At 51.0% G+C, this 12,801-nt stretch overlaps 4 protein-coding genes across 4 annotated transcripts; 2 read left to right on the top strand and 2 right to left on the bottom strand.

Moving 5' to 3' along the window:
• Positions 1 to 1,016: 1,016 nt before the first annotated feature.
• UCRPA7_8452 (hypothetical protein) lies at positions 1,017 to 4,057 on the top strand (the record flags this gene model as incomplete). Its single annotated transcript, XM_007920965.1, has 4 exons — positions 1,017 to 1,412; positions 1,477 to 3,593; positions 3,641 to 3,990; positions 4,041 to 4,057. 4 exons carry the CDS (start codon positions 1,017 to 1,019, stop codon positions 4,055 to 4,057), a joined length of 2,880 nt encoding a protein of 959 aa, XP_007919156.1.
• Positions 4,058 to 6,170: 2,113 nt separating this feature from the next.
• On the bottom strand, positions 6,171 to 6,611 carry UCRPA7_8451 (hypothetical protein; the record flags this gene model as incomplete). The annotated part of the gene is made up of 1 exon (XM_007920964.1): positions 6,171 to 6,611. The coding sequence occupies one exon, from the start codon at positions 6,609 to 6,611 to the stop codon at positions 6,171 to 6,173; it is 441 nt and encodes a 146-aa protein (XP_007919155.1).
• A 1,315-nt stretch (positions 6,612 to 7,926) lies between these two features.
• On the top strand, positions 7,927 to 8,922 carry UCRPA7_8450 (the record flags this gene model as incomplete). Its single annotated transcript, XM_007920963.1, has 1 exon — positions 7,927 to 8,922. The coding sequence occupies one exon, from the start codon at positions 7,927 to 7,929 to the stop codon at positions 8,920 to 8,922; it is 996 nt and encodes a 331-aa protein (XP_007919154.1).
• A 1,431-nt stretch (positions 8,923 to 10,353) lies between these two features.
• On the bottom strand, positions 10,354 to 12,801 carry UCRPA7_8449 (putative c6 zinc finger domain containing protein; the record flags this gene model as incomplete). The annotated part of the gene is made up of 2 exons (XM_007920962.1): positions 10,354 to 10,443; positions 10,501 to 12,801. 2 exons carry the CDS (start codon positions 12,799 to 12,801, stop codon positions 10,354 to 10,356), a joined length of 2,391 nt encoding a protein of 796 aa, XP_007919153.1.

Here is a 12,801-nt window from a genome sequence, read left to right as displayed (position 1 = left end):
CATGGGTAGAAGCAGCCCGCCATCAAAGTTCAAGGTCGACGGGATGCAGGAAACCATTGCCAATCCTGCAGGTAACCGGATGTGAATAGGTACTTAGGTAGGTATTGTGCCAACGTATCCTACCTTGAGTCAGATTGCCGTTCTAAGTAGAGAGAAAATAATGAAAATAATGAAGCTCAGTGTGATTATAGGTGATATTATTTTACACAGGATTTACCTTATAATTATTGCCGTCCCTGCAACTTTCTCAAGGGAGGCAGGACAAGACATTCAAAGGTTTCTAGGGGTAAGATGTACTCGAGGGCGAGCCATCTATCAGGAAGTTGAGTGGAACACTGTAGGAGACCGCACAGATCTGCCCGTAGCTCACAGTGTGAACTCATTGACCTTCAATAGCCGCGAATAGACCCGGTACTCTGTTCCCTTGCCTGCACCGCCATCAGCCCAGATTCGAAGGGAATCGGCCCATTTTTGCGCAGCACTGCCAGATTTGCCTTGCCTTACCTTACCAGACCTTGCCTCTTTCTGTGCTGCATACTTGAGTGGGAAAGAGCAGAGTAGCGGTGCCAGACAGACAGGTATACCCCCCCCCCCCCCCCCCCCCTTCTCTTACCGTACCTACCTACTCGACCTCCATTATTACCTGGTGCTCTTTCCCATCCAATCTCACGCCGAGCATGCCCGCCCGCCTGAAGTGGTGCCAATTTGCCTGTCTGTCCCATTCCCATCTGCAAGCACTTAGCACTCACTACTGCACCTATCTAATCTCCGCACTACAGAACCTCGCCCCTTCCAACCACTAAACTGATCTCACCTTAAGCCGACCTACAATCTGCCATTCGCATCCTGCCATCCGGTCCTACTGTCCGACCTTTCTGTGCCGCCTACCGGGTTTCTTTCGTTTTCAGCTGCGCTAGACAGTCAGGCCCTTGTGTATCGTATCCTGCAGTCAAAGGCCTCGCAGCCTGGACTTTATCTCCTCGCGGGCCGATCGCATGTAGGTCTACAGCTCAGCCATGTCGACCGAAGCGACCGGCGCTGCGGCGCCTGGCCTGGAGTTGGGGACGGAGATCGAGATGGATGAGTCGACAATCGCCGTCGTGCACCCTGCCCAGCTTCTCGCCGAGAGCTCCAAGTCCATCGGCTTGCACTCGCCTCCCGACTCGCACAATGATAATGATCTCAAGCTGGACGGCAGCGATTCCGAATTGAGCGACCTCGACGACGCTATCACCGCCGATTTCAGAGAGGAGGAAGAGCGACAGCAGAAAGAGCAAGAGCAGCAGCAGCCGCCGCAGGAGGAGGAGGAGGCCGAAGAAGATGATATCGGCGAAGTCTTGCCCGACCATTGGTCTGGCACAGTGCCTGTCTTCAGACCAACCATGCACCAGTTCAAGGACTTCAAACGATTTGTATGAATGCACTCTTTTCGCATTGACCCTCCTGTGTTTGCACGGATACTGACATATATGGCAGATGACGAAGATAGACTCGTACGGCATGAGATCCGGAATCGTCAAGGTCATCCCGCCGCAGGAATGGAAGGACTCTCTGCCAGCCCTGGACGAATTGGTCAAGCAAGTCAAGGTCAAGGAGCCAATCAAGCAGGACATCATGGGGTCCAATGGCACATACCGCCAAGTCAATATCCTTCATCAGCGCTCCTACAATCTACCTCAGTGGAGGCAGCTTTGCGACCAGAGCGAGCATCAGCCTCCCGCCAGACGAGGCGAACGGCGCGCAAACGCCGACAAGCCTAAGCCTGCGCCCCGATCCCGGCCCGCTCCATCAACTACCTCGAATTCTCCAGCGACGAAAAAGGGACGAGCACGCAGAGGGCGAGCCACCCGAGGCAAGGCGAAGCAAGATACTGTCAAGGAAGACACAGCGGATGCGGAGGAGCGGCCTATGACGCCAGTATCCCCAAAACCTGAGGTCGAAAAGGACGGTAACGAGGACAAAGTTGTCGAATCTGTAGAACAAGATCCCGGTATCAAGGAGGAAGAGGATGAAGATTGCGACGAACCTCCCACGGTTCGAAGAATGGGCGGGTTCTCTCGACAAGCAAAGCCAAAAATGCAGTCCACCTCAGCTCGTCGCAAATATAGCAGACGCGAGGGGTCCGCAAAGATTGACGAGGCCGCTTTCAAGGACTGGGATTACCGTATGGATGTGTCCGATTACACCCCCGAGCGTTGCGAAGAGCTAGAGAGGATATACTGGAAGACTCTGACCTACGCGCCTCCCCTGTACGGTGCTGACCTTATGGGAACCCTCTTCGATGAGTCAACCGAGTCTTGGAACCTCAACAAGCTACCCAACCTTCTTGACGTGCTCGGCACCAAAGTACCTGGCGTCAACACTGCGTACCTTTATCTTGGCATGTGGAAGGCCACATTTGCTTGGCATCTTGAAGATGTTGATCTATATAGCATCAACTATCTTCATTTCGGTGCCCCGAAACAGTGGTATAGTATCTCACAAGGAGACGCTCGACGTTTCGAGGCTGCTATGAAGAGCATTTGGCCAACTGACGCAAAGGCTTGTGATCAATTCCTTCGCCACAAGGCCTTTTTAATATCACCTGCCCACCTACAACAGCACTATAACATCAAAGTCAACAAGTGTGTCTCCTATCCCGGAGAATTCGTTGTCACTTATCCGTATGGATATCACTCTGGATATAACCTGGGCTACAATTGTGCCGAAGCGGTGAACTTTGCATTGGACTCATGGTTGCCAATGGGCAAGATCGCCAAGAAGTGCGAGTGTGCGCAGGCACAGGACAGTGTGTGGGTCGATGTGTACGAGATTGAAAGGAAGCTTCGCGGCGAGTCAACAGAATACGAGGAGACAGAAGATGAGGACGAGGAGGAGGATGAAGAAGATGAAGACGGAACCGGCCTTCCTTCACCTCCTTCAAGCCATGCCGTACGCATTAAAGCACCCGGTAAGAAGCGCAAGAGAGTCACGATCGATAAAGACGGTAAGGTCAAGACCAAGAAGATCCGACTCAGACTCAAGGCGCAAGCGGAGCCGATCTGCTGTCTGTGTCCCAATGACATACCTGGCGCCGAGATCTTGCCAACAGATGACGGCCGCAAGGCTCATCGCATGTGTGCGCTGTATCTTCCGGAGACATATATCGAAACGGAGGACGGCAAAGAGGTCGTTACAAATGCTGCCAATATCAACAAAGCTCGCCTGGATCTCAAGTGCTTGTATTGTCGGTCGAAGAAGGGGGCATGCTTCCAGTGCTCGCAGAAGAAGTGTGCACGATCGTATCACGCAACTTGTGCAGCAGCAGCTGGAGTCTTTATTGAAGAGGCCGAGGTACCAGTTTTCGGTGAAGATGGTACTGAGTACAAGGAACAAGCCTTTGAGTTCAGCTGTCGGTTCCACAGAACGAAGCGAGACAAGAGGTTGGACGGTGACACTCTTGAAGAGAATAGCCGTATTCAGGAGGCTGCTGCAGTACTTAAGAAGGGCGAGATCTGTCAAATGCAGTACTATAAGGGAGACATCTTCGCCGGAGTGGTGGTCGAGAACCGTCATGACGAGCGCACTCTCCTTCTTGACATTATTCCTAACGGGTATGTTGCTCGAATCCGCAGGTGTATATCAAACTAACAATCAATAGGGACCGCGTCGAGGTAGACTGGAAGTGGTTGCTTCTCCCCGAGCCTGCAGATTTCCACCTTCCCAAGGCATCTGCAAACGCATTACCCATGCCCTTAACTAAGAAGGCGAAGGACAAACTCAATGCCAAGAGACAAGTTGATGATGTTCCTCGTGCAGATGACATCTTCGTTGATGGATTCACCTGGGCAGAGTTCCACACCTGCGGAGCGGAAGAATGCGAGAACAAGGCGCAAGTCAACGTTAAGATGTCCAACACAGATCAAGTGTGGCATTATCTGGGCAAAACCTCGACCGAATCCAAGGCTCAGTACACGGAAGATCCAAGCAAGCCCCAGCACAACCTCAAGAGTAACTTCCTCGACTCAATTCCGAAGCCACCACCAGCACCACGCACTCAGGCTCGGCCATCATATAGTGCAACCCATGCATCACAAGCTGGGCTCGCAGGGACGCAGAAAGCCGAAAAGCCATATGTCTACAAGCCGCGGAAACCGGTCCAGACCAATAGCTATGTCAGTCCCTATTACACACCACTGCAATTTGTGCCGAATCCTACCCCTCCCAATCAGCAGCTGCCCTTTGGCACAGATCCTCGTTATAACGGTCAAGGTGCATATGCGACAGCTCCCTTTGCTCCAGCGGCAGCGAATACAAGCGCTCAAGGGCAAAATACAACGCCTGGACAAAGTATCCATGCTGCACCTGTCTCAGCGTCATCAGGACAGTACAGTGCAAATATTGCGTTCAAGGCACCCCAGGTCACTCCACAACAACAATTCATCAATCAATCGTCAAGCGGCACCCAGCAACCTTTGCAGCATGCGTGGCAGAAATACAGCTTCTTCCACGTACATCACAATAGGTAGGTTTTGGTATGACCCATTAGCTCTGTCTAGATACTTACATGCTTCTCAGGGATTCTTCTCGCTACCGCACACCCTACTCGACTTGGGGTGGGTTTACAAACGGATATGAGGGTAGTCTCCGTAATTATCTCATGAGCAAGCCGGATGCTCTTTTCAAGGACCGCCGTCTTAGCTTTGGGCTGGGCGGTGGCCTTCAGGGTTTGACACGCCCGCCCTCACACACTTACTCGAACTCAACGGGCTCCTCAGCATCGTCGATATACAGTTCCTCGCACTCCAGGTCTAAGTCGGGCGCAGTGTCACCTTCATCGTCACACGGCTCCGCTCACAAGCCGTTGTCGATGTCTCCTCCTCCGTTTCCGAACAAGGTCCATCGCCGTATGCCCTCTGCACCGGCCGCCCCCCTCCACCCTGCCATTCGGCCCCAATTTGGAGCTGCCTGGCAACACAACTACCACCACAACATGAATCAAATAGCTCCTGGGAAGTCGGCTGTATCAACGGCTCCTCAACAGTCTAGTCCTCTTGGTCCGCCGGCGACGATGCATCCGGCAGCTTCTATAATAGCAGGTGCTACTAGCAACTCTACTGGCACTGTGGGTTCACGACCACAGTCTGTGAATGGCCACAGAACTTCCTTATCCACGCCGTCTCCTGCCCCGCTTTCAGCAGAGCAAGAAAACGGAGTACATCAATCTCCTGAGCAGCAGCTTCACCAGCAACTCCGGCGGATTTCCGACCCCAGACAATCTCCGTTTAGACGACCACACTCATCGAGCCGTGGATCTAGTCGTGGACATACGCCTAGGTCCAGTCTTTCACAAGTATCACTTTTCCCTCCACAGTCCCCGCCACGCATTCTGAAGCAAGAGCCAAGACCTCCACAGCCTGCCCCCGACTACTCTTTAGCCGCCAATGGTGTGAATGTGAGAGAGTTTCCTGAAGTTGCGGAGGTGCAACCCGACTCAATGGCTCTTGTAGAGAGGATGATGCTGAACCTTAGAAGGGCGAGTGAGAATGGAGCTGCGGGGACTTGAGGAGTCTATATGACTTGGGCGTATGACATTACGAAGGTAGCAAGGATTTGTTTTCATGAATATGGACATGTGGTCCGTGATGTCTCTGCGGCGTTTTGAGGGTTAGCGAGGCTTCTAGGTCTGCAAGATACACTTGATGGCATCACGTCCGCAACGATGGAACGCGGTTTTATTTCGCTTTGCAGGGTTGAAGCTCTTGAGAAGAGCCCGAGTTATCTTTTGCGAGCATTCTTGGTAGACCTGTCGGCGTCACTTGCTGCTGTGCATTCATGTGCCACAGGTCATAGATACATAGTTATTGAGCACACGGCCCTTCATATTGGTCGTCTCAACGGAATTTCGGCGTTTTTGATCGCGGAGGCTAAGGGAACCGCGAGGAACGATGTACAATAGTGATGAGAGTACAACAAGGAATCTGGACGTGTTGTTAGAAACAGCCAAATCGGCCGCGTCATCTGTGATTGGAAATCGATGCTCGGAATAACAGCCAACCCATCCCTTTTGACCGTGACGCTAGAAATACAATACATGCCCGTGCCCAGTACCCGGAGAGTTACGTAGTTGAAAGAAGACGCATCCCACATCGCGATTAATCGTTGTCAGATCTCAGCGCACCCGCGTCCATTCACTCCGGGACGCACATCTGCCCGCACAGCTTCCAATCGCCCCCGGCGCCCTGCCTCCACGTGCTCGTGACGAGAGCGTCGACGCTGTACGGCTTGGTCCTGCCCGCGTCGTCGACGCGCTGCACCGTGACCCGGTACATGATCTGCACAGCCATCATGTCTATCTCCACGATCTGGGGCTCCGGGTCCTTGTGCATGCGATAGGTGCTCCAGGGCTCCAGCTTGTCCATGGCCTCCATGAGGCTGGGCTCGCTCTTCGAGTGCAGCGGCGTGTTCTCGCCCGAGGGGTGCACCAGCGGGTTGATCATCGAGCAGTCTGCCTCGATGTACTCTTTGGCATCCTCGCCCGAGTCGCAGAGCGCACGCCAGAGGAGCACCTCGGACTCCTTGGCGGCGCGGAGGTTGCGCGAGCGGATGCTGTTGTTTGAGCCTACGGGCATGTCTGCGGTTGTAGATTTGCTGGGAAGATAAGGCAGATGGTCTGCTCGTGTGTTCTTTACCAAGAGTGGATGGATGATCAATTAAGAGGTTAAGAGGTCTAGATGTCTGGATCTAATTGTAAGTAGTCTTGTTAAGATTGCACGGCATGCTACGTTAGATCCATCAATAATGGAACGCTACTTAGGGGCGATCCGTCCATCGCCAGCATATTTAAGGCTGATGCGGCCTTACTAGAAACCGGGAACCTGACGACGATGATGCGTTTGTGAGAGCATGTGGATGTCAAGGAGATTGACGTCACAGGCATGAAGCAGGGTCAGGGTAGGGGCCCCGCCTGCCGTCGCAGCGCACTCTCTTGCAGATGTGGTGCAACGGTTGATCAACGCCACGTTTTCCCGCTGTGGGGTGCCACACACCAATTTAGTTGCCTTACTGTTATGGCCCGTGACAAGGCCTCAAGTCATCCTAAACAGCTCCCCTGGTTCATCCATATTTCCTCAGGTGTGATTTGGTTGTGCATAGTAATCTTTTGTTTGGGTGTGTTGTGTTTTCACAATGCCTTTGTGGTTGTGTTTTCACAATGCATTCCACAAAGGCATTGTTAACTCTGTAAGGGTGATTGAAGCGGGTATCAGCTGATAGCTCCCGCACAAGCTCTTGTCTCTCAGGCGTACAGGCAAATATTTACTTGTATATCATCAAAAAGAAGAAATAAACATTGAGTAAATTTGCAGAAGGCAAACCATGTTTCCACAAAAGCTGAGGTCCTTTCATGTTATCCGTTCTCGTAAAGGGCCTTGTTAGCCAGGTTGCCGCACGCCTTGAGCCCAGATACTTCAAGAGCAACTTTACTTATGGGCAAGAAAACAAAATACTCAATAACTTCCGAAACAAGCAAGGCAGTCCTTTCTCTCTTTCGTAATGTGTTTATCTTCTTTGTTTATCATGTATGAGAACAGTCTTGCACATGCCTCAAACAAGGCCTTCGTAATCTCACTACATCATCTCACCGGCCTTGTTCAGAGCATATTGGACAACGTTCTTGTCTTCCTTAAGACATTTTCAAAAATCTTTTGTTCAGTCATTCTTCCGAAAATTCAGAGCGTTTGTTCAACACAGTTATATATATTCCGCAACTTCCACCATCTCACTAGAGTGATACCGAACCACTCAAGCCATTAACAACTTTTCGCGTCCATCAACTCAACCCCGTTATCTTGCTATCGACTCAAAAAAGCAGTCATACAGACTCTTTTCGCCCAAGGTAAGACCCCCAAGATATCTTGAGACATCTCAAAGTACTTCATAACTAACATGGCTAGCTCAGGTCCCGGTCAAAACCCGCTCATCAATGAGCGAGCAGAGACTCGAGCTCTCGTGAAGGCTGCCCAGCGGGGAGACCTCGATGATTTGAAGGTAATTCTCACGGCACTGTCTACGAAGCACGAACTCAGCAAGGGCGAGGTACTCATCCTTTGCAGGGACGAAAACGACGACTCTGCCCTTCACAAAGCCGCTCATCTCGGCTTGGTCGAGATACTCGAGTATCTTCTCAGCGACGAAGTCTTTACGTTTGCACCCGGCACTAAGGCAGTCTTCATCGGACTTCGGAACAGAGAAAGCAGCACCGCGGTTCACGTTGCTGTTGAGAAGGGACAGTTGCAGTATCTTATTGCGCTTGCTCAGAACGGCGCAAGCCTCGAGCTCCCCAACCAGTTTGGCTGGACTCCTCTCCTCGTGGCCGCAAACGCATACATCTCAGCAACCGTTGAGGCTGCTCGCCAACGCGCCATTGCCCAGAACCCTAACAATCCGTTACCCCTGATCAATCCTGGTACGTATACGCCATGGATGCACATCTTCGATTGGCTCATCAGCATGCGAGTGAATCTCAATGCCGCGAATCTCATCCAAGACACGGCGCTGCACATGGCAGCACGAATGAAGAACCTCGTCATTGTTGACAAACTGCTGAGCGCAGGTGCGGCTCCAGATCTCCGCAACGGAGGTGGCTACACGCCGCTGCACCTTGCTGTGCTACGGCCCGGTTCTCTTGAGTGTGCCAGGGCGCTCCTGATGTGGCGGGCTAACCCGAACTCGCAGGAGAATCAGAACGGCTATGCCCCGATCCACTCTGCTGTTGTGGACGGCAACGTCAACATGATTGAGCTACTACTTTCTTATGGAGCTGACGAGTATCTCCGGAATCGCAATGGGCTCGCTCCTTGGCAGCTTGCCGGGCTACGAAGTGAGGAAGCTTCGGCTTTCTTCATCAACCGTATGTCCGACCCATCTCGTCACGATCAATGAGTTCTTTACTGGCCATCTCTTAGCTTCATTTTCTTTGTTTCTTCAAAATTGGGTCTTAAAAACAGGTAGGCATCTCAATTGAAAAACACTCTAGAATCTTTCCTCCACAGAGCCCATTACTTCATTTGCAACTCTGTGACCTACGTGAACTCGCAATTTCTGGATACGAAGTCTAAAAACTCACTCATTGGCTATTTACCTAGTCCGACAATGGCTGAGAGAGTCTGGGGACTTGGAAACCGAGAAAAATGGAGAGCCTCACGACCATTCAAAACACTTCGTTAAAACGTGGGCTCCCCGAAGATTATGCTTTCGTGTAAGTAAATCTCCATTGTTTTACAGATAGCTATTGATGAAAAGCGCCTCCATATCTTCGATGTAATACAGCGTTGCCACCTCCGTCCTAAGATGTAGTGAAGGATGTCTGAACGATTGTCAATTTAGTGAAACTAATTAAAGCTCACGTTATTCACGTACCCAATAGACCAAGATGCACGATTTATGAAGCGCGGTGTCTCCGTTGTCATCTCTGGTGATAGATAGGAGGAGTAGTCTGCTGATCTTGTGTTGAATGATCAGCGAGTCGAATTGGATACGAGGTTGTTGAGATCACTACGGTGGGCGGCTGTAACGACCTCAACTTGGTATTCCTGAGGTAATCAACTTGCTTTTAGTATAGAATGAAATGACGGAGGTAACAAGAGTTTCACACCTTGGTTCATTCATTTGAGAAAATAACGGCAGGTAAGGATGAAGTTCTCATATTTTGGTTGTTGGACCTGATAGCCGGTCAAAACGGAAGTTGCGCTTCGGAGGGCAGATGGGCTAGTGTGTGTTTGCTGGTATAACAACCAGATTTCATTTGCTATATAAAATATTTCCAAGCTAACCAATCGAAAGCAACAACTGTTCAACTCACCTCAAATAGTTTCTTTTGTAATGAAGCAATTGGGTAGAACACTGAGAGAAGTCCATAATGCTTCGGCAATATCATAATCAGTCTTCGAGGATTATTCACTTCTACTTTAATCAATATAACACAGAGACACTTGAAAGATAAATCAGCAGATGATAAGCTCATAAGTGACTTGTTTGTGAATGCTTTTTGTTCATTCCGGCTATACACCGTGGTGGGTTATTGACTCCATTGTAAAATCAGGCAAACATCAGGCCGTTCTCTATGGAGAAGAGATTCATATTCATTCAAGTATTCACCAACTAAACAGGCGGGGTATCCTATCTCCGAAGTATCATTACTGGGGGTCTATGCAACCCGATGAAGTGGAAGAACATTCGCCCCTAACCATCATTCAAAGCCTTGTCATGAAAAGCAGTGTATTATCCATTACTTGCGAGTTTCCAAACCCAGACTTTATAACTAAACAATGGGTATTCAGTCAAATACCCAACCGGCGAACATACAATGTCGATCTACGGGAAGCCATCATAGGTGTCGGCCCATAGTTCGTTCAAATTCAAGCCCAAGAGTTCCATGCTGAAATCAGGATTGATTGGCTGCATCTGAGAGCAATTATTAATTCCTGTTACAATAACAGGTAGAACCGACAGGGGACTCACAGTTGGTGTTGGGTCACCATTCGGCAACCACCAAGGTGTAGAAGGCACTTCCACCTGGGTTACTGAACCCTGAGAAGCGAGAGGAGGCAAAGGCGTGACTGATTTGGCGCGTTCAAAGAAGTCTGGGACGGCAGGGCGAGTGGATGCAGCCACGCCGACATCGGACTGCTGGCTGGAGATTGGAGGTTCCTGTCCGGCAAGAAGACGATAGTGGAGGTTGATGAATCGCTCCGCGCAGCTAGACTTGGCACTTTGGGAATCCTTGAGGCCTAGATGCGTCTCAAGCAAGCCATACGCGGCACACATGATCGAGTAGCCCCATGGTTCGTTGTTGCCGCAGCGCAGGATGCGGTCTTCCTTCATAGCCAGACACTTCTCCAACAGGCTGATCGTGTGTTGCGAGTTAACCATGATCATGTTGGTCGAGCCGCGTGGCTGCAGCAAGGTTACACTGCAAAGATTAACGGCAAGTGTCAGGGCATCTTCACGCAAGAAGTTCAATGTTCTGATACCCTGTTGGGTCAATTTATCGTGCAACAGAACCATGTCTCGTGCCGCATTGTAGTACATGATCTCAGAAAACTGATAGCGCGAATTCGCCTTGCGCATTCGAAGATAAGGCTGATGTAGCGGGATGATATACTGCCTCAGCTGAATATGTAGCAGCGTGTACGCTAGAAGGGGTTTCTTGGAGCCCTCCGAGGTAGTATCTCCTGAGGTATCCCAGGAGGGCAACGAATCAATCTCCTGGGTTATACTGTCCGTGTATCGAATGACTTGTTCGTAATCGATCTCCTCCGGAGGTCCGGTCAGTAGGCGACCCAATTCGAGCCGGAGTGGCAGGCTTTGTCGAGCTAAATGCTGATACGAAGCCATAGTGTACTCGGTGATTGGCTTAGATGGCGGCAATTCGCTGCTGTCCTCATCAAAGTCCTCATCGTTAAGGTTTCGTGGCGGGTTAACGTCAAAGTGCAGGGAGCTGACAATCGTCGGGAGGCCATGGTCAAAAGCAGCTTGGAAGTCAAACTCTTGAATAGTTGCCCAGATTCTTCGTCTCATTTCCTGGTGGAAGGGTGAAATCTTAGCTTTGAGCATGTGAACCGGATCTCGATGAAGGCCAAGGGATATGCCGTCTCGAGCGAGGATACCTGATCCAGTCCAAAATCGCTTCTTCTTAACTGTGTTGACCCGTTTGGCAAGATAAAGTAGACACGAAATCTGGTAGTGGATGAGCTTTCGGTGCTTCTGGCTCTGTCGTCGGTGCCACTCTTCACACGCCTTGATCCACTTCTCAGCGGTCTGATGAGAGCAAGACACCATCCCGACAAACTTGGATGGAGACGAACCGCTGTTCATGCAGCTGGATATGGACATCATTGAAAGAACGAGAGCAGTGAGGGCAGCATATCTTGGTTTCGTCGGGTCCCAGAAGGTGGCATATTCTCTGCGGAAAGAGGGTATGTGAATGATACGGTGCAGCTGTTCAAATTGGTCAAGATAAACCGAGACTAGAGCATCAGTATCATTCTTGGACGGAAGCAGAGCCTCAAGCTCTAGGTCAGGCTCCTGATACTTCTTCTCCCGTTCGACCTTCCTCTTCGGGCGATCTTTCGGATTTTGAGCGATGTGAAGGGGTTTAAGCCATTCCTCAGCTGTTTCTCTCATGAATGGAGTCAATCCAGTGAGCTCACTGAATGCCATACAGGCATTGTGTGGCCCGAAATATCGAGTCTTGAACTCCTTGCCACGGAAGAAGCGCAGCTCGTCCTTGTCGGCACCGGCGTCATGGTACTGAAGAAATGGTGGCAGCACTGACTCCTCGGTAATCTGCTCCCTGGGTTCAAGTCGCAGGGCGGAAGGAGAGTGCTCTACGAGCGTGCTCCCATCACTCCCTGCTTGCTTCAACAGTAGGTTCTTGAGGGTAGATACCTCAAGCTCTAGTCTCCGAATGCGATCATAATCTCGCAAGGAATCCTTGCGAAGGAGCGACTCGCCGAGGCCATTTGGCAAAGACAGACGTCCGTCAAAAGATGAGAGACCTAAGCCGGTCTTTGTTGGAGGAGCAATACCAGGTCGCGTCTCGTAAGTGCAGCGATCTGGAGTGCCCGACTTCAAGCATCTCTCGCAGGGAAAGCCTCGGTCGCACGACAGCTTTCTGCGTCGACACTCCAAACATGAGAGTCGCACGCGCTGGCGCTTGCGAGGGGGCTGATCTGAATGATCTGGCTTGTCGCTGTCATGAAGAGAGTTCGGATCGGTCCTCGGTGATGAGTGCTCGTCGCCGGCACCTGTCTCGGACAT

This window comes from Phaeoacremonium minimum, assembly GCF_000392275.1.
Source record: "Phaeoacremonium minimum UCRPA7 unplaced genomic scaffold PA7_03_scaffold_596, whole genome shotgun sequence".
NCBI classification, from domain to species: Eukaryota; Fungi; Ascomycota; class Sordariomycetes; order Togniniales; family Togniniaceae; genus Phaeoacremonium; species Phaeoacremonium minimum.
This window is presented reverse-complemented; position numbering and strand designations above follow the sequence as displayed.